General features: G+C 42.1%; 1 protein-coding gene across 1 annotated transcript in view; it reads left to right on the top strand.

Moving 5' to 3' along the window:
• Positions 1–21,612, top strand: part of TMTC1 (transmembrane O-mannosyltransferase targeting cadherins 1) — a 142,958-nt gene that overhangs the window by 51,148 nt on the left and 70,198 nt on the right. Inside the window, exons 6-8 of the mRNA XM_081212029.1 lie at positions 2,949–3,030; positions 3,504–3,607; positions 12,003–12,192. Of these exons, the coding sequence (XP_081068155.1) occupies positions 2,949–3,030; positions 3,504–3,607; positions 12,003–12,192 (376 nt within the window). The remainder of the gene's footprint in view (positions 1–2,948; positions 3,031–3,503; positions 3,608–12,002; positions 12,193–21,612) is intronic.

Below are 21,612 nucleotides of genomic sequence, written 5' to 3'. Positions count from 1 at the left end.
GGAGCAGCAGCATGACTTTGGGGCCACTTGTCAAATAGATGATATCCCTTTATATTAGAGGCCTTCCTCTGTATATTAGGACATATGGCCACCTTACACAGATCTGGCAAAGAGAAACTGTGTCACTAAGAAAAAAACCTATGCCAACACTAAGGCTGAGGTTCAGAGAACCAGAAAACTAAAGAACACCTGGTAGATAAAAAAAAGCTCAAGAGATCCAGCACTTAGCCAACATCCATGATGCACAGAGTTTCTTTAAAGCCACAAAGACCATCTGTGGGCCAATAAATTGTGGTATATGCCCTCTATACTCAACAGACGGTACCACACTTCTAAAAGATAAAGAAGCTGTTGCATTGTGCTGAAAAGAACATCTCCTTAACTGCAACTCCCCCGTAACTGTCGAGGTCCTCTCACAAATTCTGCAAAAACAAATTAGAGATGAGCTTTCAGTATCTCCAAATTTGGGAGAGTTGTGTACAGCTATTAACCAAATGAAAGACAACAAAGCCAGTGGACCTGATGGGATTAAAAGTGGACGGAATTAAACTTACACAACAACTTAACAAGTTCATCGAAAAAATCTGGGGGAGAGAGGAGATCCCAGTAGAAATGTTGGAAAGTGTCGATCACTTTTCCTACCTGGGCTGACATTGATGCCAAAATCCAGCATCGTGTTAGCTCTGTGATGCTCTGTGACTCCGATAGAAATGCAGAGTGTTTGAGGACCGGGACATTTGCAGGGAAACCAAAATGCTTGTTTACAAAGCTATTGTACAATCAACCTTACTGTACGCTTGCGAAACATAAACACCATCTCCAAGTCCTCAAAAGATTCCATCAACGGTGTCTCTGCAAAATTTTACATATCACTTGGGAAGAGAGGTGAACTAATGTTAGTGTACTGGAAGAAGCAAAGATCACCAGTGTCAAAGCAATGATTCTTCAACATCACCTTCGTTGGGACTAGTCGTGTTGATGGGATGCCTGATTATTGTCTTCCAAAGCAACTATTCTATCCTAAACCTAAAAATGGAAAGCAGAAGGCTGGTGGTCAACAAAAGAGGTTTAAAGACTCTCTCAAGGCAATTCTTTAAAAATGTAGTATAAACACTGACAATTGGGAAACAGTGGCTTGTGAGCGCTCCAATTGGAGAACAGCCTTTGCCAAAGGTGCCACGGACTTTGAAGACACTCACACTCAGGACAAAAGGGAGAAATGTGCTAAGAGGAAAGCATGTTTGGCAAACCCCTACCATGATCAGTTCCCGCCCAGAAACCTATGTCCCCACTGTGGAAGGACATGCGGATCCAGAACTGGCCTCCACAGTCACCTACAGACTCACTCGGCTTACTCGGCTATGAGTGATCTTTGGCTCACTCTTTGGCTGTGAGTGATCGCCAAAGAAGAAGAAGACGACCCAATGGTATCCTGAATGTGATTATGAATTAAGAAACTCCAGTTAGGATGTGTGATTTTTCTATGTAGCTACTGGGGTCATGAGTAGTTTGACAGTGTGGTTTTGAGTTACTTGCATGCTTCATTGGGGCTGGCCACATAGGGCCAGCGTTCAGCTGCTGACTGAATTGAGACATTTCCAATGGTTTGCTGGCATTGTAAGTATTCTTTTTATGGCCAAATTCCGTTAAAGTCAAAGAGGGTTTATAGAAACCTCTTCTACTGCTTTCTTAGATAAGCAGGCAAACAGGAGGTGTTAAGGGCCTGCTCTCAGGTTAATTAAATCAACTGCTTGTTCCCTCCGGCGACTTCACATCAAGGCCAAGGTGAAATATGGAGAGTAATTGGGAGTTGCCTTTTAAAGTGAGGAGTTGTTGCCTCTCTGAAATCAGTGGAGGTTTGGGAAACTTAAGACCTTGTAAGATTAGTCCCTTTTTAGTCTAGCTTGGCATTTAGCTCGGATACCAAGATCAAATGCTGACATTTATTAATAAATAGACATAAAATGTCTGAGACAATTTAGCTTTTCTCTGTGGAATGTGACTCATTTTATTATTACTTCTTTTGACATGGCATTCATCAGACTGCTTTGATTAGACAGTGTGTTTTCTGGAGCACACCCAGATCCCCCCATGTTTTCTTTTCCTCTTTAAATTTTAAACCCATCTCATGTGGGCTTTATCTCTCTTACTTTGTTGGCGTGCAGAGCTTTTCCTTACATTTTAAGGGTTGTTAAGGTTACTTGCTGTTTGCTGTAAAGACATAGATCAAAAGACTGCTTTTGACATTTTTCTTTTACACTGGGAAATACTGTAATCTGTGCACTTTTTTATTTGTTTTTTTGGCTGAAACCTTTAAGCCAGAGTTTTCCTTGAACCAGACTAGATGGGTGAGTGTAATAGATGCTTAGTGCGATAGAGATGCCTTGTTCCTTTTTGCCTGAGAAACTGTACAACAGGGACCAAAGACCTTTACTTTTTGCAACCTAAAGGAACATGTTTTTATTTATGGATCAGTGGAATGCAGGCAGCGGAGAAACCATGGCTTGGATCCTAAGCTTCCCTCCAAGCATGGAAGGAGTTTGCACTCCTTTCATGAGTACAGTTTTCCTTAGAACTTAGGATCCCGGGAACCCCATGTGATTTACACACCCAAAAACAATAGATCTTACCTAAATGTGGTGATTGTGCCTAAATATGTGGAATGTGCTGTGTATCAGCTGGAGAGGTGGGGCAGCAAAGTCACCTCCCTGCCCCCACCCCCTGGTCTATCTGCTTATTTTTTCCTCTTCCATCCATGTCCCTTCTCCCTTTGCATATTGTGTTTATTAATTTGGAAACCTTGTTTTAAACCATGAATGCCTTAAATGCATTGGTGGAAAGACAGTTTATAATTGTAATAACACCCCCCACCCCACAACATTCCAGTTCTAAAAGATTGGTGCCTACTGATAATTACTTTCATAAATGTTTTCTTTTCTTTTTTACAGTTACCTGACCATAAGCAACAAACAGAAGTTCTTATACATCACAAGTCCTTTTTTAAAAAGGGCTGCCTTGGTACTTACCTATGTAAGTATTACTTTGAACTATATTCTTACTTAACTTTAATTTCTTCAGATGAATCCCATTGTAGCTCCTTAGTCTCGAGAGCAGGCCTAATACAGAAGTATCTTACTCTGTTAGTCCATAGGAACAAACATAAGAATTTGTATGCTGGGCAGCGGCAGATTTAAGTTGGTGGGGACAGTTCTCCTGCACAGGGCACCAAGCTGAGGGGTGCAAAACAACCACCTGCTGGGTACCTACTGAGAAGATCAATAAAAAAGCAACTGCATCAAAAGGAATTACTGTGAAAATTAGAAGAAAAAATTTTGTCCTTCCTCAAGGCACCATATTAACAAAGTCTGCCCCTATGCTGAGTTAGAACAGTTTATCTCAGTTAACCTGAAAATGTTTGTTTTAAGATAGGTTCTGGTTTCCTGGTCCTAATGAACTGTATGCTTTTTTGTAGTAATAACCGAAATATCTCTTCTTTTCTGAAGGTGATCCTACTTTTGTATTTTCGCTTCTGGATAATGGGAGGTTCTATGCCAGCGTTTTCAGAACAGGACAATCCAGCTTCATTCTCACCTTATCTTCTAACAAGGTATGATAGCAGGAGCCACATGTGTTTGAGTTGATGCTATCTTTCCATTTAATGTGAACTAATTGAGGCCTTAATCTTTGTTGTTGTTTCCTGAAAATCACAGTTATAAAAATATGCTTGGGAACCTATGATATTTGCAGGATTAGATTAACTCAAATGCATAAAATAATTCCAGTGGATATGTTGCAGTGATTGTCCAAAATGTGGTGGTTGTTGACAGTCACGTGTGAATGTGCACTTTTCCAGATTTTACGATGGAGTTGCCCAAACAAGGAATGTGTGCAACAATATGTATTCTAGTGCAGAGTACATGCAAAAATGCATATTTTAGTGAAAGTAACATATACAACTGCATTCTGTTATGGCACATTTGCTTGCAAAAATGCTTCTACAAGCAAAATTGTACATACAGTGGTACCTCTGGATACCCATACCTCCGGTTGTGTATCCTTCAGGATGCAAACATGGCAAACCTGGAAGCGGATCCTCTGGTTGCGGAAACTTCAGGATCCGACTGGAGCTCCAGAACGGATCCTATCCGCAACCAGAGGTACCACTGTATTAGGGAAAGCTAGCACAAAAATGAATACAGAGGTACCTCGGGTTAAGTACTTCATTCGTTCTGGAGGTCCTTTCTTAACCTGAAACTGTTCTTAACCTGAAGCACCACTTTAGCTAATGGGGCCTCCTGCTGCTGCTGCACTGCCGGAGCACGATTTCTGTTCTCATCCTGAAGCAAAGTTCTTAACTCGAAGTACTATTTCTGGGTTAGCGGAGTCTGTAACCTGAAGCGTATGTAACCCGAGGTACCACTGTATTAATGTTTATGCTGCATTAAAAAATTTCAGACATGTATGCTGAAATGGGCAAACCAAATTGTAAGGCTGTAAAAGTGAGAAACTTAGAGAAACCAAAATAGACAGATTTGTCCAAACCTAGCATTAATGTGAATATTGGCCGTGCTCAAATTTTTGAAATTCACCCTGATATAGATAAGTGATTCTAAAGAGGTATTTGGGGTCAAAGGAAGCACTTATGTCAAACGACACATAGAACATAGAAATTATGCCTGTGGAAGAAAGTAAGAAAAAACTGGGGTTTCATTTCTTGACCACATTCCTTGCCATGTTGTTTAGCTAGGTACTGCCAGTTGCTCATGAACCATTACTAGGAGTAAGAGCTCTCCCAGGATAATCATCACAACATTAAAAGCTTGGATAAATGCTTTTACTGATTATTTCAAATGCCCTCAGGGTACTTCCTCAAGAGAGCAGCAGTACAAAGGAGACTCCTGGTCCCAATGAACTCTCATTTAAATTTGGGCAGTCTCTTTGAAAGGTTAGGGAAGCCAGTGAAGGACTAGTGAAAGCAAGCGCCACATTTTCAGTTTGCTTTCTGTGGAAGCTTTTCATGGGTTGTACTTAATTCCCGAATATCACTCTGTCTAATCCCTTGATTAGGGGAAACGGCATCACCACCATATAAGCCTTTAAGGCTCTTGGGTTTCTGGCTTGGCAAGCCTAATGCCTCAACATCCATGGTTTATCCCTAAGACTTCAGTGCAAGGGGAAGAAAAAGCAGGAGGAGAAGCTGTAACATGGAAGGTACCGGATGAGACAAACAGCTCATTGTCTCTCTGGCTACTATAGATTGAACTGTGAGACTCTGGAAAAGAAAATACAAATGTTCTCATGGGTCATGTAAGAGGGCGGAATGGAAAAGAACAGCATGGGGTAGGTTTTGTAGCCCATTAACTTTTCCTTTTAAAAACCTTGTGGGCTTCCTCAGATAACGAACAGAATTTTAACTCTTCCTAAATGCCGAGAGGAAATGTTATTAATGCCCTTCATTAGGCGTAACAATTTTTCACTTCGGTATTTACAGCTGAAGCTATTTTAGCTTGGGGCTCTTTCCATCTTTTTCACAGCTCTAAATCAAATGCGCTTGACAAGGCACTTCATAATAATGTTGTAAAACATATGTGGCTGCAATTATAACCAGGTGCTGTTATTTATGGGCTCCCTATCTCTGCCGTATTTGGTTTGTTTACTCTGAGGCGCTCCTATCAGGGAGCCCATCCATGCGGCAAAACCTTCCGGTTTCTATATAGCTTGGCATACTTGTCTCTTTGTCAGCCGAATCATTTTTGAAAAGATAACAGCTTTTTTTTGAGTGTGTGTGTGTCTGTGTGTCTGTGTGTGTGTGTCTGTCTGTCTCCATTCCCAAATAAAACTGGTGGACATCATACTTCTACCAGGTTGTTCTGTGTATGGGAGGGCCTGCAGAAGTTGGTTGTATACCATTGTAGTACAGCAGTACCTTGGGTTACAGACGCTTCAGGTTACATACGCTTCAGGTTACAGACTCCGCTAACCCAGAAATAGTACCTCGGGTTAAGAACTTTGCTTCAGGAGGAGAACAGAAATCGTGCTCTGGCGGCAGCGGGAGGCCCCATTAGCTAAAGTGGTGCTTCAGGTTAGGAACAGTTTCAGGTTAAGAACAGACCTCCAGAACGAATTAAGTACTTAACCCGAGGTACCACTGTAGTGGGATCCTGTCCCACACCAGTGAGACAGCCTGACCCAGACGCTCTTAATAGAGATCAAGCAGAACAATATGATCTGTTCTCTTGTCTTCCTGTTAAGAGGCTTCATTGCTGGTCCGGTTGGTTTCTCTGTAGCCCCTCCTTCAGCCACAGGTGATAGTTGTGGGTGGCACAGACTGAATTCCCACCCAACTTCCCTCAGGTTCAGGACCTGCTATAGGGCCAAGTTCTGTTCGTAGGTTGCAACCCAAGAGAGGGTTGTGTATATATATGTGGGTTTGTTTGTTTCAAGATTGGTTGTATCAGCAATGCCACAACAACAATGCAGAAGAGAGACGCTGGCAACCAGAGGGGAAAGAAAAAGGACAGAGAGGGACAGGCAGATGCATACATATAGTAAAAGTATATATATAATATACTGTATTAGATTACCAGTTGGGTCCCATGTAGAGGGAAGAAGTGAATGCTGAGTTTGGATAGGATAAGGGACACTGGTCTGTCCAGTGTATTCCAGGTATAGAATTGCTACAGCCATGATACTTGGTCCCAGGCAATTTTAGCCTCTGGTGGTATTAAAAGAGTTTCAGCTCTTTTAAATAGTCATATGTATTGTCAGTGGCGTAGCGTGGGGGGTGCAGGGGGGGCGGCCGCACCGGGCGCAACATCTGGGGGTTAGGGTTAGGGGGCGCAAATCCACGGGTTAGGGGGCGCAAATTACTTGCCTTGCCCCAGGTGCTGACAACCCATGCTACGCCACTGTGTATGGTTTCAGATTGGAGTGAGTCAACTGTCCTGCATCTGAGGGCCTCCCTGCTCATTCTGTTGCAGGAGTGGGCAACCTCTGGCACACAGGCCGAGCTTGGCCCACCAAGGGAAGCCGCTGTTATATGGGGTAGTATATCTTCAAAGTACCTATGTCATCTGCTGCAGCTAATTAAGAGTTCATGGTCTTGGGACTACTCACGTTGTTTGCTTCTTGACTAAGAGTACAATCCTAGTAGGCAGGTGAGTGGCGCTGTGGTTTAAACCACTGAGCCTCTTGGGCTTGCCGATTGGAAGGTCAGCAGTTCGAGTCTGTGCGATGGGGTGAGCTCCTGTTGCTCTGCCCCAGCTTCTGCCAGCCTAGCAGAAAGCATACCAGAGCGAGTAGGTAAATAATTCCTGCTGTGGTAGGAAGGTAAACGGCATTTCCGTGCACTCTGGCACTCGTCACGGTCTTCTGTGCGCCAGTAGTGGTATAGTCATGCTGGTCACATGACCCGGAATGCTGTCTGTGGACAAACACCAGCTCCCTTGGCCTGAAAAGTGGGCTGAGAGCCTCACCCCATAGTCGCCTTTGAGTGGACTTAACCATCCATGGGTCCTTTACCTTTACCATACTTTACAATCCTATGCAATTCTAAACAGATTAACCTATTGAGAGCCTCATTAAATACAGTGAAAATTAGTTTTGGGGGAAACTGCATAGGACTAGGCAGTAATGTGAGTGTGATTCAGTTTCTCAACTGTGCCATGTGATAAATGGACTCTAAAATAGGATCCTCTGCTTTCTTGCCAGGCTGTAAAGAGTTAACTTTGCTTCAACTTTCGTGCTTTTTGTTGCTTGAATCTAGGGCTAGAAGTGCAGATGCCTTGGCACCAGAAATAAAAACAAGCAGTTTCTCCACATATTAGCAATAAAAAAAAATATTTCTTTTACATGAAGTCTGCAAAATAATTTTTTAAAAATGCAAACGCTCTTTGGCCATCTGACTTAATCTGCACTGTTCGTCTCAGTTATTCAGAGAGCAAATGTTAATTGGAAGAAATGCAATGCATACTGAAAATTAGTAGACAAATTAACTCAAATGATTAGGGAACATTCTCCAGAGCTGCATAAAGTATAGATTGGGGTAAAATAATAAACAGCCTAGATTGCAGTTAGGGAAGCAAGCAAGTCCCCGGTGTTTATGTTCAAGCTGTCACTTTCCTCAGAGCTGTGTTTTGGAAGGGTGGTTGTTTTATGTTCTTGAGAGAGATCTGGTTGCACAAGCAGTATTTATAATTAGTTTTAAAGCATTAGATTAAATGCATTCAAGCATCCAGTATGCCACAGTAACAGTTGCTGCCTAGGTTCTTTTTATAAAATCATGCAAACTTTGGGAATAAACTCAGGCCTTGCTTTAACAAGGAGAATGGCAGAAGCCTGTAACTGGGAAGTTCATCTTTCAAGTTCTCCTTTTAGTTTTAGGGTTCTTTTCTTTTTAATGCTGAATTCTTGCAACTCTGGATTAAGCACCCCATTGAACCCAAGGGAATTAACTTTTGAGCAAATTGCATTATAAGTAATTATATACTGTCATGAAAATCTGTATATACATGAGGCGAAACAGCTTCACTTTCCTTTTTAAAATCTGACGAGATTAACAGGGGGCTCATTAGTTTCATTTGATTTATAGCCTTCCCTATGCCAAGAGCTCAAGAGGGGTAACATTATGCTATTGTAATTAATTAGAGTTTAATTATCATCATCTTACTCTTTCTTTGGTCACCCAAAGGTAACTTGAATAAAAATATCACTATGAGAAGCACAATCTCAGGGTTTGGCAAGTCTGGTAAGAGGGAGCAAATTCCACAGTTGAGAGGCAGCCAGCAAGAATGCCTTTGTGCTCTTATTTCTTGACTTCCCATGTAGATAGTAAATTTAGCAGAGTGTTCTTAGTGAAACTTAAAAGGTCAGGCTGGAAGAGAAGGAATGCTATTTTCTAACTACCCAATAACAGAGGCCGCTGGAATATTTTTTGGCATTGTTGGCTGAAAAGAGGCAAGGAAGTAGCTAATCTGGATTAATTTTGTGGCACCTGGAAATCTTAGTTTCAGCATTGCCTTAGTAAAACTCACCAGGGAAGAAGTCGAGGACAAAACTAGAATTAGTTGGCTCTGCACGTCAGTGGGTCTAACTCTCCAAATCCTTAGCCTCCTTGTTCTCTGCCCTACCAGTCCAAATGGGCACCAGGCACCACGACCACTGGTCTGAGTCTTAATCACTGTCATCTCCAGCTAAAAGAATGAGGTAGCAGATGATGGGAAAGTTCTCTGCCTGAGAACCCTGAGGGCTGCTGTCAGTGAGAAGAGACCAGTGGCCCTCCTGATGCTGGACTTCAGCTTCCATCAGTCTTGGTCAGCATGGCCAATGGAAAGGGATTGTGGGAGTTGTAGTCCACCAATATCTGGAATTCCAGTGGTTCTGCACCCCTGGAGTACATTGTACTGGGCTAGATGGACAAATAATCTGACCAGTTGTAAGGTAGCTTCCTGTGTTCCAGTTCATGACCTTTGACAAATCACTAGTTTAACCTCCTACAGAAGGTTTTGGGGAGGATAAATGGCAATGTACTACTTCATAGAAATAACAAGTGTATCTTACTCCTTTTGTGAAAGCTGATTAATAGCATTAGCTATTTTAGTGTTTGCAGGTCCTTTATACTTTTTGCAAAGCATTTTGAGAGCTACTGATGAAAGGTACTATATGATGTTGTTGATTACTTAAAAATAAATGCTGCCATTTATTCTTTGGCCTCACACTTACTGCCCGCTGTCACAGCCACTCTTAGCTTTGTGGTATACACAAACGGCAAGCTATTATTCAAGGCTATTAAAATGGGAAGGCGATCCAAATTGTTACGCTTTAAAAACTGTCACAGATGGAATCCTTGCATTTTCAAAAGAGGCTTGCGGCGAATCAATAAGTGCTCTCTTTAGTCCCACCGCCATGTTTGGCAAATGCTTCCTAAACCGTGCAAATTTAATGAGAGCTTTCAGCATTTGACAACGAGCAAAACAGCCAAGAGATTTTCTGTTGTGATAAGCTGAGATGTGAACCAGCCAACTATGCACAGCATGTGACGAGTGTTTTAGGATTTGGAAAACAATATGTGGCTGTGCTGGCAGAATGTTTGGAAGGATCATAAGTGGTGCCAAGACAGAACAGAGCAATTTTCAAGCCACTTGGTTGGTGTTTCTGTCGTTTGTTGTTACGTATCATTTCTGCTGAAAGTGCTGTACAAATAGGTCTTATCATTCGTCTTCATAAATGTTCTCACATGGTATGGGGAGGGGACTTCTGTTTCCTTTGCCTTCTCATAATAGTTCACAAGAACAGTTGCAGGGTCAGCAGCTAAGCTGTCCGCATCCTTGTGGGCTGCTTACATGTTGCCTGGGTTATGTTGGAAGCTCTGCTCCTCAAGGGAATCTCTCATTATGTTGTTGTTTTCCACATCAGACGGGTGTGATGCTGAGATTAACAGTCTGATATTGGCTTCTCAGTCGTCTTGGCTTCTAAATGCTACCAGATTGCAGAAAAGCAGTTTTCATCAGATCACTGCCTCAGAAACAAAAAGGTGTTTTTCCATTATATGACCAACCTTTCTTATACCTCACAAGGTTATCAGACACTAACTTACTTATATATATTTATATCCTGCTGTTCCTTCAAGGAGCTCAAAGTGGTGTACAAAATTGTGCAGATGCCCGTGTGCATGTGCGCACGCTCACACACGTTTTAGCTGCACAACAAACCTAGGAGATCCACTAGGCTGGGAAACAGTCACTGGCTCCATGGCTGAGCAGAGATTTTAACTCCTAGCCCAATATTGTAACCCACCCTTTGCCAACCTGATACCTTTCAGATGTTGTGAACTACACCCCCCGCACAGTGTTGATTGCAGCTCATGGGTGTTGTAGTCCAAAACATCTGGAAGGCACTGGGATGGCAAAAGCTGCTGTAACTGCTGCACTATGTTGGCTTTTATTGCACAAGTGAATTTTCAGTCTGTGGGTCTTCTGGGAGCTTTGCTGGAGCCTTTGGTGGGGCACAGTAGTTTTGTGCAAGACCGTAAGTCTTCTTAGGTCCAATTAACTTTACTGGCTCCTTGCCTTGCTGCACTATGCTTTTTCTCTGGCCTTTCTTGTCCTTCTTCTTTCTGTTGATGGGCTGTGTTAAGAAAAAAGCAGCATGGATTCTGCTCCTGCTCTGCACCTGCCTATTCCTACTTAGGTACAGGATCCTGCAAGCCTTTTCTACAGCCCTGCCAACGCCCACTACCTTCTTGTCTGTCCACACTTGTCTTATCTGACTGTACTACCTTTAGGGAGCCGAGCTTACATATCTGAGCTCGTATCATGAATCTGTGGTTTGGCTTGATCAGTTGCCTCAGCCCAACCGGCTCATTAGAACAGCCCATCATATCTCACTGAGTTTATAGAGGGCCTGCTGCTGCCACTGCTGCATGGGATCTAATTATTATTATTATTATTATTATTATTATTATTATTATTATTATTATTATTTTATTATATTTACACCCTGCCCATCTGGCTGGGTTTCTCCAGTGCATGCCATTAGGAATGTACATAAAAAGCAAAGGCATCTGTAATGGTAGCTTCAAAAATCACATTTGGATAACACCTTTATTAGGACCAACCAGGATGCCACAGAATAGCAGGCAAGCTTTTCAGTTCTCCTGAACTCTTTCTTAAGCCTAGATGCTTACACACAGGGTTGTGCAACAGTTGACATGATGAAGTGTTTTGGAGAACTCAAAAAGCTTTACTCACTATTCTGTGGCATTTTGATTAGTCCTAATAAAGATATTGCCCATCTCTGCTCATCTAACGTGATATGGTACTGCCGAATGGATATGAGTGTGGAAATTAAGGCAGAGTTGTGGATGTTCTTTCACTGTTCTTTCGTCCCACAAATTAAACTTGGCTCTGATTTGCACCAGTGTCCTTTCCACCTACTGGTGACAGTCCTGCCTTTCCCCCTATGAGTAGCATGCTAGTAACTGAACTTCACATTTCATTTTGTAGGTTTCTTACTTATTCCTACCTCCTGGCCTTCAATGCCTGGCTTCTACTGGCTCCCATTACTCTGTGCTATGACTGGCAGGTTGGGAGTATCCCTTTGGTTGAATCGATCTGGGACATGAGGAATTTTGCCACACTTCTGATGGCAGTGGTGATGCTGCTGCTGGGTCTGCACTGCATAGTAGCATTCAAGGTAAACAAATGTTCCTCTACTCATTGGTTTGTTTACTGATTGTGTAGAAACAATTCTGTCCTGAAAGAATGGAGGAGGCAGTGTTCCTGAATATGCTAAAGATAAGTATTCTGTTTCTCTTTCTACATACCCACTGGGCCTGGTCAGATGTTATTTACCAAGGAATAATCTCAGTCTTGGTTGTTCCACCACCCTCAGAAAGTTGGTATTGGGTGTATCACCTGGGAGAGAGGATTCACGGCAGCACCCCCGAAGTTGTGGAACTCCTTCCCCACAGTGGTGCATCTGGCAAATGCCGAAGATGTATCTCTTTACCGTGGCTTTTGACATGAGAGATGTATATTTTTAGGAGCCACCTTATTTCTGTTATTTTATGTTGTTTTGAACTGTTTTTAATATTGTTCTTTCATTGCTATATCCTGCCCTGGAACCTTAGGTTGAAGGGAACATGAAATAATAAGTGATACAGGCTACTTTACACGCTGTACCATATTGGTTTGAATGCAACAACTTTCTGATGCTGTAGCTGAAACTTGTGCATGAAACCTGTGCGTGAATCAAGGTTTAGTGGGAGGGGGAGGAGGAATCAAGCACTCTTGTCTCCCTTTGTGCCCCCACAACCTTGGGGAAGGTCTTTAGACTATTGTGAACCATTGAGTTGGTAGCAGTTTTAAAGGAGAAATTGCTGGTGAGTAGAGGATCCGTGCGCTGCTCTGGTTCGCCAGAAGCGGTTTAGTCATGCTGGCCACGACCCGGAAGCTGTCTGCAGACAAACGCCGGCTCCCTCGGCCTATAGAGCAAGATGAGCGCGCAACCGCAGAGTCGTCCGCAACTGGACCTAATGGTCAGGGGTACCTTTACCTAGAAGATCAAGAGGTCTGGGTGTTCTTCCTTGAACATACTGAGTGTGGGCTGTCTATCCCATTTATTTTACTGGAAGAAGTGGATCAGCACAAACAAAGCAATGAAGTTTTGGCTTCATACAGCTGAGGCAGGCTTTGTGAGCAGGAGAGCTAGTGTGCATATTGGAGCTGCACCTGTAAGAAAATGTTTGTTTGAGGCGAGTGAATGTGATCCCAAGTTCCATGCATACAACCTGGGCTCATCCACAGTTACCTTTTGCCCCGTGTTTTCTAGGAACAAGCCTGTGATTTAAAGTGCTGTGTCTGAGCACTTTTTTGAGAGTCCGGCCCTTTCCCCATGACAACCCACTCTGATTCATGCACACCCCTTCCACTCCTTACCCCACTACAATTTACCTGTGTAATGTATGAACTGGCAAAATATCAGGTGGCTCTTGTACCTGGGATCTCTTTGTAGCAGGTTGGAAAGAGGGGAGATAGAAAGGGCTTTGGGAATGGGGAGCAGGGCAGGGAGAAGCGGTGAGGGTAAGTATTGTGACATGAATGAACTTAAGGTTTGCTTCTCTTGTATATTAGGAAACCTTGGATTCATTGTGTCTCCATCTGCTCCTGATTACTTCCACCTCTTTTCTTTACTCCCCTCGCCTCTTCTATCCTAATCAGATTTCCTATGGCTTTGGTCATGGGTCACTTTGAACTTGTCCATCACGACTCAAATCAGTACATGAAGCAAAAAGTCATCAAGTGTTCTGCTTTTAATATATATAATTTAGGGTGGTGGTGGAATATTGGTACAGAGCTGACGATTCAGGGTTGGTTATCCACTTTTCAACAAACAAGCTGAGAGTCGTGTGTTGGTAATGAACCTGGGGAGAAAGATGAGCTGTGTGAGAATTTAATCGTGAATGCTTTGTAACACTCTAGAGACGCAGAATAGGTGAAGTAATACCAGCTAGCAGTCAGAAATATTGCACGCTGCTGCTCTGAGAACAAAGGAGCTACTTGTTCTCTGGACTGCTTTTTGCCATTAAAACAAAATACCCAGACAGCACTTGTCAACCTGGAAAAGGTAAGAAAATGGATTTTATTTCTTTCTCTACGCTAAATGATGATTACGACACTTTTGAACCACTGATAGATCAAAAACAAAGCAAAAGCCCCAAATGAAACATTGCTTCATCTCTCTTAACCAATGTGTCTCATTCTGTCAACCTTGCAGAGATATAACCTCCCTTCCTCTGCCCCACAAAATCAAAGCAGCAGATCCGATGAAGCTTATATCCACTTTTCCAGCCACTGTACAGAGGCCCATAGAATGAGAGACTTGGTTAAGAGAGATGATATAATGTTACGTTTGGAGCATGTGTTTTGTTTCTGAACAACTAGCTTTCCAAAAGTAGTACAGCCATCATTAGGTGTAATAGCCATCCAGAGAAAGAAATAGAATACATTTTCTTACACTCCCAGGTTTGCAATTGCTTTCTAGGCCAGGGATGTGTGTGTGCATGTACGGAGAGAGGCGCTGTTGGTGTCATACAGCTGGACCATATCCCACCAGTAGCTGGAGTATGCCAACTACTCAGGATAGCCTCACATTTTATGTCAGTTTAGTGAGTACAGTGGCCTTGGTTCAGCTCTAGTAATGAACCACTAGCTGCACAGAAAAGGCAGGGCTCAAGCTGGAAATGCGTACCCCTACAGTCACATAAAGATGCACCCAGCATCAAAATTATTTAGAACAGCTCTACACCCCCCACCCCCATTAAATCTTTCATTATCTACCCACAGACTTTGCAAATTTTTCATCCTTGCTAGACCAGGACAAAGTTGCACCTGCAGTATATCCAGTGTGTGTGTGTGTCCCCCCCATAAAGTGTTTATTGCCCCAGGCATGCATAGAGTGTATATGCTGTGTACCTCCAGTAAAATTCATGCATCAGGGTTATATGCATCTGGTTGCTGGGGCAGCTGGTCTTGTGTCTGGGTCCCCAACAGCAACCAGATGCTATCCCCTTCCTCAGGTTTGCACAAACTGCAGAGCACCGGGGGGAGATGGTGCCTCGTGTCATACTGAGTTGGAAGACAGGTTACATTGAATATAATTACAGAATATGTCTAAGGGATTGATTATTTTGTTATCATTGAATTTTTAAGTGAGACTAATTTGTTGTCAGCTCTTGTGATTTGTGTAATTGCATTGTTGGAATGTGTGTGCAGTGCTGATAAACTACCAAGGCAGGCAGCTCAGTTTTGTTTGCTGAATACTTCTATATTTATAATGTAGAATGAATATAGGTTTATCGCCTTGTGTCTCTTCCAGGTCTTGCTTTTGCTCACGGTACTCTTGGAATAGGGCCATGTGCCGTTTCGCTGGAGAGAAGGTTGCCTAGAATGCAAGAGCAGCTCTCCAGTATTATCAGCTTATTTGTTTCAGGAAATTAGCAGTGCTCCTGCTCTTTAGCTTTCCCTTGGTATCCTTTTGATGTATCCTTTCTCGTAAGAAGGAAGGAATTACAATTTTCATTTCCCAATATCCAGCAAAGTCTAATTAAACCAGTTCCCATAAGTTCTTTTGTTTCCTGCTTGTGGGTCATAGTCCTTGCCAGAGGATATATCATTTCTTTTCCGTTCATAAGAAGCAAAGAGATATTTCAAGAATAATCATTCTTCGCCCTTTCAAAAATAATCATATTTAATTAGGTAAAAAGTTAGGAATAATCTATGACAAAATATATGTGTTTCATTCGTTCTTTGTTTATGTAGGACAGATTTTTGTGCTTGAGCCACCTTTCTCAGGATTGAAACAGGGAAATACATGAGCTGCAACCATTTTGAGTGCGTCCAATTGATGCGCAACCGCTGATGGGCCCAGAAGAAGGCATAATGGGGAAGCAACAGGCTTATGCGCACTCTGCCGATGTGCGTGGGGGCCAGGAATGGAACCCCTGCTCAAAATGGTCATTGCCTGCAGTAGTGACAAGCGACAAAGTTCTAGGCATTGCTGGCAAATTAAAAAGTGGCAAATATCCAGGTACAACTGAGCATTCTTTTTTTTTAAAAAAAAAATATTATTAAAAGTTTAAGAATTACAGAAAGAAGTAAAAAAGAAAAAGTAAACAATACAAATCAATACATTACAATACATATAAAAAAAGAAAAAAAGATCAACAGATGCAATACATCAAAACAAAAACAAAAGCAAAAACAGTTAAGAACACATCCAATATTTCCATATCTTTATCTTTCCTTAACTTGTTTCATCGACCTCCTCACACCTCCCTTTTTTGTATTCTAGTTATTATTTCAGCAAATCCTTTCCATCTTTTACTGTTTTCTGTCATTTAATTGTCTTAACTTATTTTAACCTTATCTTACCATTAAAACCCTAAAACTTATTTATACTTAACTCCTTATAACATTTCTACTAAAGCCGTATAATTTCATTCCAACATTTTTCTAGCACTCATTAATTTTACAATATTTCTCCAAATAAATTTTTAAACTTTTTTCCAGTCTTCTTCCACCGTCTCTTCTCCCTGGTCTCGGGTTCTGTCAGTCCTTTCTATCAATTCCATATGGTCCATCAACCTGGTGATTTTCTGTCCGAGGCTCTTAACTCTTTTCCATGTCCCTTCTGCAGATCTTCTTCATATTTATACATGCACTTTACTTTATCTTCTGCTGATCTTATTCTTAATTTCCTTCCTTTGGCACTGAGAAGTAGATCTTGGGGAAACTCCAACCTAACAATGTCTTTGTTCCTTCTCGACAGGTCAGCCCATTCTCCATAGTCAGAACTAAAGTCCAAAAGATATTTCAGAGCATGTTTCAAAATCCCTCCAAAGCTAAGGGCCCCCACAACTCCAATCTCCCGCTGACCCAAATCCAGATCCCAAAAGCCAGAACATCCCTGGAGATCTGACCAACTTTCCTTCTCCAAACCAAGCGGGACTCCATCCCTCCAAATCTGGCTTTCTCTAGATTCAATCGTAAAAGGCCACAGCTTATATTTATCAAATTGCCTCTGTAAGGCCGGGGCTCTCTCCACTTGAATTACTTGAGATTCGACGACAGCTTTCTCCATCATCTTCTCCACAGCTTGCCATGTCAAAACAGATTCCTGAATCAATTCCTGAGTAGTTTCTGTATAGGTATTCACTTTTTGTCCCAAATCAGTCATTTTTTGTCCCAAATTGTCAATTTTAATAATCCTCACATCCGTCTTCTCATGAAGCTGTTCCAATAAAGCAATTGTCTTGCAAAATGCATTCACTAAGGCTTCTTCTGTCAACATTCTTGTCAAGGTCAGCCTCTGTTTCTCACGGTCTTTAATTCTTTAAAATTCCCCAGCTCCACTCCTGCAACAGTTTCAAAAGCTCCCTCTAGGGGAAACAATTTTCATTTGTATCCATCCTTTTAAACGCAGATCCAGCAACAAAGTTAGTTTCAATTTTCCTTTTTAAGTGCAAAAGGAAACAATGGAAACAATATATTTCTCTTATTTAACTATCTGTCAACATACGTTTATTCACAGTCAATGAACTTTCCCAAAACGTCGATCTTACTGGCAGCCCGTTCCCAGGTTCGAAACGGTGGTAATTTATCTTTCTTCACTCTCTCTCCTGTAGGCTTAGACAATCTAAAATTTCCCCCCTCTTCTCCTGCTTCCAAGGGGGGTTTAGTAATTTTAACCGATGGAGATTAAATCCTTTACAAAAGGCTTTCCAGGCTTTAGCTTGCAACGTCTTTGCTTAAATTTATTTACAAAAGAGGAAGGCGGACTTCCTGTTTGGGACCTTCCCGTTACGATGCCAAATTGAGATGTTTAAAGATCCAATTTTCCGTTCTACTCACGGGTAGTTGTTTAAAATCCAATTGTCCACAGGAAAAAGTCAGCGCTCTCCGGCAACAGCAATGCGGCTTCACTCCGTGAAAGAAGCAGTCGATTCGAAGCACCGCGCCACTCACCCCACGTCGCTCCAGATCCCCGAAATCGGGTTTCCCCGCGAGTAGGGGAGGCGCAAAAGGTGCCAGCCGAATCCCACGTCCACAGGCTTCTCCCGCCTGTGGTTTTTAGTGGGTCTCCGCCTCGCCGTGGCGGTCCAGACCCTGATTTCCACGGAGCGGATTCCTCCAGATCAGAGGAAATCCGCCATTGCCGGAGGCGCTAACCCGGAAGTCCACAACTGAGCATTCTTAAAGAGATGTTAAATTGTTGATCTTCTAACAAAAATGTGTAACTTGTCCCTAAAACCAGCCCCCATACCCAAGGACTGGAAAAAGACCATTGCAACACCAATTTCTTAAAAACCGATTCAGAAGAGATCCAAGCTGGCTAGCGTAACATTTATTTTGGGGAAGCTGGTAGAAAGCATTAAAGATAGAATCATAGAAGGGACCACTAGGATCATCTAGAATGGCCAAGCCTTCAGGTCTTGCTAAAAGAAAACCAGCATGGCTTCTGTAAGGATAACTCCTGTTTCACTAAACTTAAGGCTCTTGGAGAGTGTCTACAAGCACCTGCATAGTGGAGATCCAGTCAACATTATGTACTTAGGCTTTAAAAAAGCTTTTTATAAAGTCCCTCACTAAAGGCTCCTTGGTAGTCTAAGCATTCATGGGAGGAGATGGTACTCATTTCAGCCTGTTAGCCTGCAATACATCGTTTCCTCCAGTTTCCATGAATTCTTCCAGAATCAGAGACAGAACAGAAGAGCTATTCTTATGTCCCTCACTTCACCCCAATCCACACCTGTGCAGTTCTCTCCCTTGAGCGTAGAGGTGTGGTATGTGGCTGTTCCACTGCACTGCATTTTACAACTGTTTTCTGGCCTGATCTTGGAGACATGTAGAAGAAGCATGTTTATTTTGCCTAGCATTTGGAAATAGTGTTTTTTCAGTTGTTTTTGTAGTCTAACTGGTTTATATTAAGTGTCTAATCAAATTGGTTTGCATTAAGTTGTAATCAAATTGCTTTCTATTAAGTTGTTCTACATCTGTATGTGAACTGAACATCTGCGTCAGAAGGTGACCTAGCAGCAAATGAATTAGCGCCTGTTACAAAAGCAGCTAAGGATGCTGTTCACCATTTTAAGGCTGTGTGAATAAAGGCCTTGCATACTTTGCTACAGTTGACTTTCCATCTACAAATGGCTGTCTATGGTTCCTTGACGGCAAGGGCGCTTCCTAGAGGCCAAAATGGACAAGGTTTTGGAAGCACATATCTTTCTCTCCCTTCCCAAACAATTCTTATCCCCCCATGCACCAAAGATATACAAGGTGAGCAGGGCTGTTTATTGACTTCTTGCATTTTACTCTCTGGAAAATGCCTTCATTTTCATAAAAGACCCATTTTGAATCAATCCTTCCTTGATTTTCCTCAGGGCCTGCTGAATTTCCTGACACCCCTGCTAAGGTCACTATTGATGTTCCTAGTGCTTTGGCAATGAGGTTTTCTATGACTATTGCATTAGCATTTGCTTCAGGAAGAGAAAGCAATAAGTCAAGAGACCCTGGGGCTGGCTAAAAGAATATCTCTCTCCCTCCTTCCCTGCATAAACTGCGCGCCTGCCCTGTTAACTGACTTACAGGAGCACAGGAAACACTAAGGAGATTAACTGAGCTTTTAAAATTGTGAATTTTAACTCCTTAAGGAGTAGCAAATGCAGAAGCAGCTACATGTTCATCTCCTCGTATGATTCTAGATCAACAGACCCACAGGATTGGATTAAAATACTTTTTCTTTTTGGAAGGGAGGGCATAAAATGATGTACTAAAGTTAAACCATTACTTAAAGGTAAAGGGACCCCTGACTTTTAGGTCCAGTCACGGACGACTCTGGGGTTGCGGCGCTCATCTCGCTTTACTGGCCGAGGGAGCCGGCGTACAGCTGGTCATGGGGCCAGCATGACTAAGTCGCTTCTGGCAAACCAGAGCAGCGCACGGAAATGCCGTTTACCTTCCCGCCGGAGTGGTACCTATTTATCTCCTTGCACTTTGACATGCTTTCGAACTGCTAGGTTGGCAGGAGCTGGGACCGAACAACGGGAGCTCACCCCGTCATGGGGATTCGAACCGCCGACCTTCTGATTGACAAGCCGTAGGCTCAGTGGTTTAACCCATAGCGCCACCTGCGTCTTACTTAGGGCTCCATATATAAGCAGTGCTATGTGCCACTGCTTCTCATCTGCCAAAATTTGCAAAGATGGACACAAATGCAAACACATTCCACAACTGTTATCTGTCATGTTTGGTCCTTAATAACTTCTATAAAATTTATATATCTATTTACAAAATCAAAGCTAGTGCTGGGTATTCTTCTTTTATAAGTATAGGCTGGCACTATGTTAATGTGGTTTTGCCAACTTGTTCCCCGAATAAGATAAAGCAAAAGGTGGGGGAGGGGATCCAAGACACATATAGCTTGAACATTGCCTGCTGACATTAACAATAACTTAAATGTATAAATTAATATACACTGTCCATATGTCCAATCAGATATCTAAGCTATTATAAGCCAAGTGTTAAAATGTAGAAAAGCAATGAGATCTTCAGACCACTGAGTAGTGCATAACTTTATAGCTATTTAATTAGATTGCTTGGGCTGCATTTGGACAGCACGTTATTGCATTTCCCCGACATTTTCTTACCTGTTAATTTCCATGTGACCTTTCACACAGCATAAAAGCCACTTCTGGAAATCTAATGGAAGTTCAGGGCTCATTTCTGTGTTGTTTCCAGAAAAAAAATTCTTTTGCAACCTGGTTAACTTGGAAGATTATGGGCATATTGTGTTCTAATTTCATGTAATGAAATTTGGGGTGGTTTCCTGACATGCAGTTCTTTCCCGCTCTTTAAAATTTTGTGCGACACGGCAACATATTGATAAAAAAGCCAAGGTTCTATAATGCAACAGGTACTGCAGCAAAAAAGGAACATTAGGAATCGAGACAAAAGCGCTAGCATTGTAACCAGTAAAATGAACACAATAAGCCCCACATCTCGATAGGCAGAGTACCATCTGCATGTGATTTCTTACATTTCCACAAATAAAAGAGCTAGAAAAGTATCTGTGTTAACAATTTGTATGGTCAAAGCATTTTAATCCCTGTCCTCCTTCCTGGTTTGACTTTCCCTTTTTATTTGCTATTTGTAATCTGTTAAAAAATATATAAAGAGGGTGTGAGCATGTTCTTGCACCATTTTTTTCTGCACACGGGAGCAATCTAGTGTCTTCAAAAGAAAAAGACTATAAAGGCCAATTCCTCTTTTTTTTTTTTTAAGACTCAGTTTGTCTTTAGAGTTTTATTTCTGAATATATCTTATGTCATTGTCTGCATTTGTTCAGCAAAAACCTTCAAGTACCATTAGAGCTTGTAGGATTAAGTGGATAGAATCAAACCAATTCTTCACAGACTTGCTAGGAACAAAAGGGAGGAGGAGGCGGAGGGGAAAAGCCTATACCCAAAAATGAAGATTAGGCTCTGATTAACACACAGTCAGTCCCATCTGTGTCTTAAAAATGATGAAAAGGTTGATGAAAGGCCATTGTTGAAAA

The sequence above is a fragment of the Podarcis bocagei genome (assembly GCF_964188305.1).
Source record: "Podarcis bocagei genome assembly, chromosome: 10".
Classification (NCBI taxonomy): domain Eukaryota; kingdom Metazoa; phylum Chordata; class Lepidosauria; order Squamata; family Lacertidae; genus Podarcis; species Podarcis bocagei.
The sequence above is the reverse complement of the archived record's forward strand: the minus strand, read 5'-3'. Positions and strand labels throughout refer to the sequence as shown.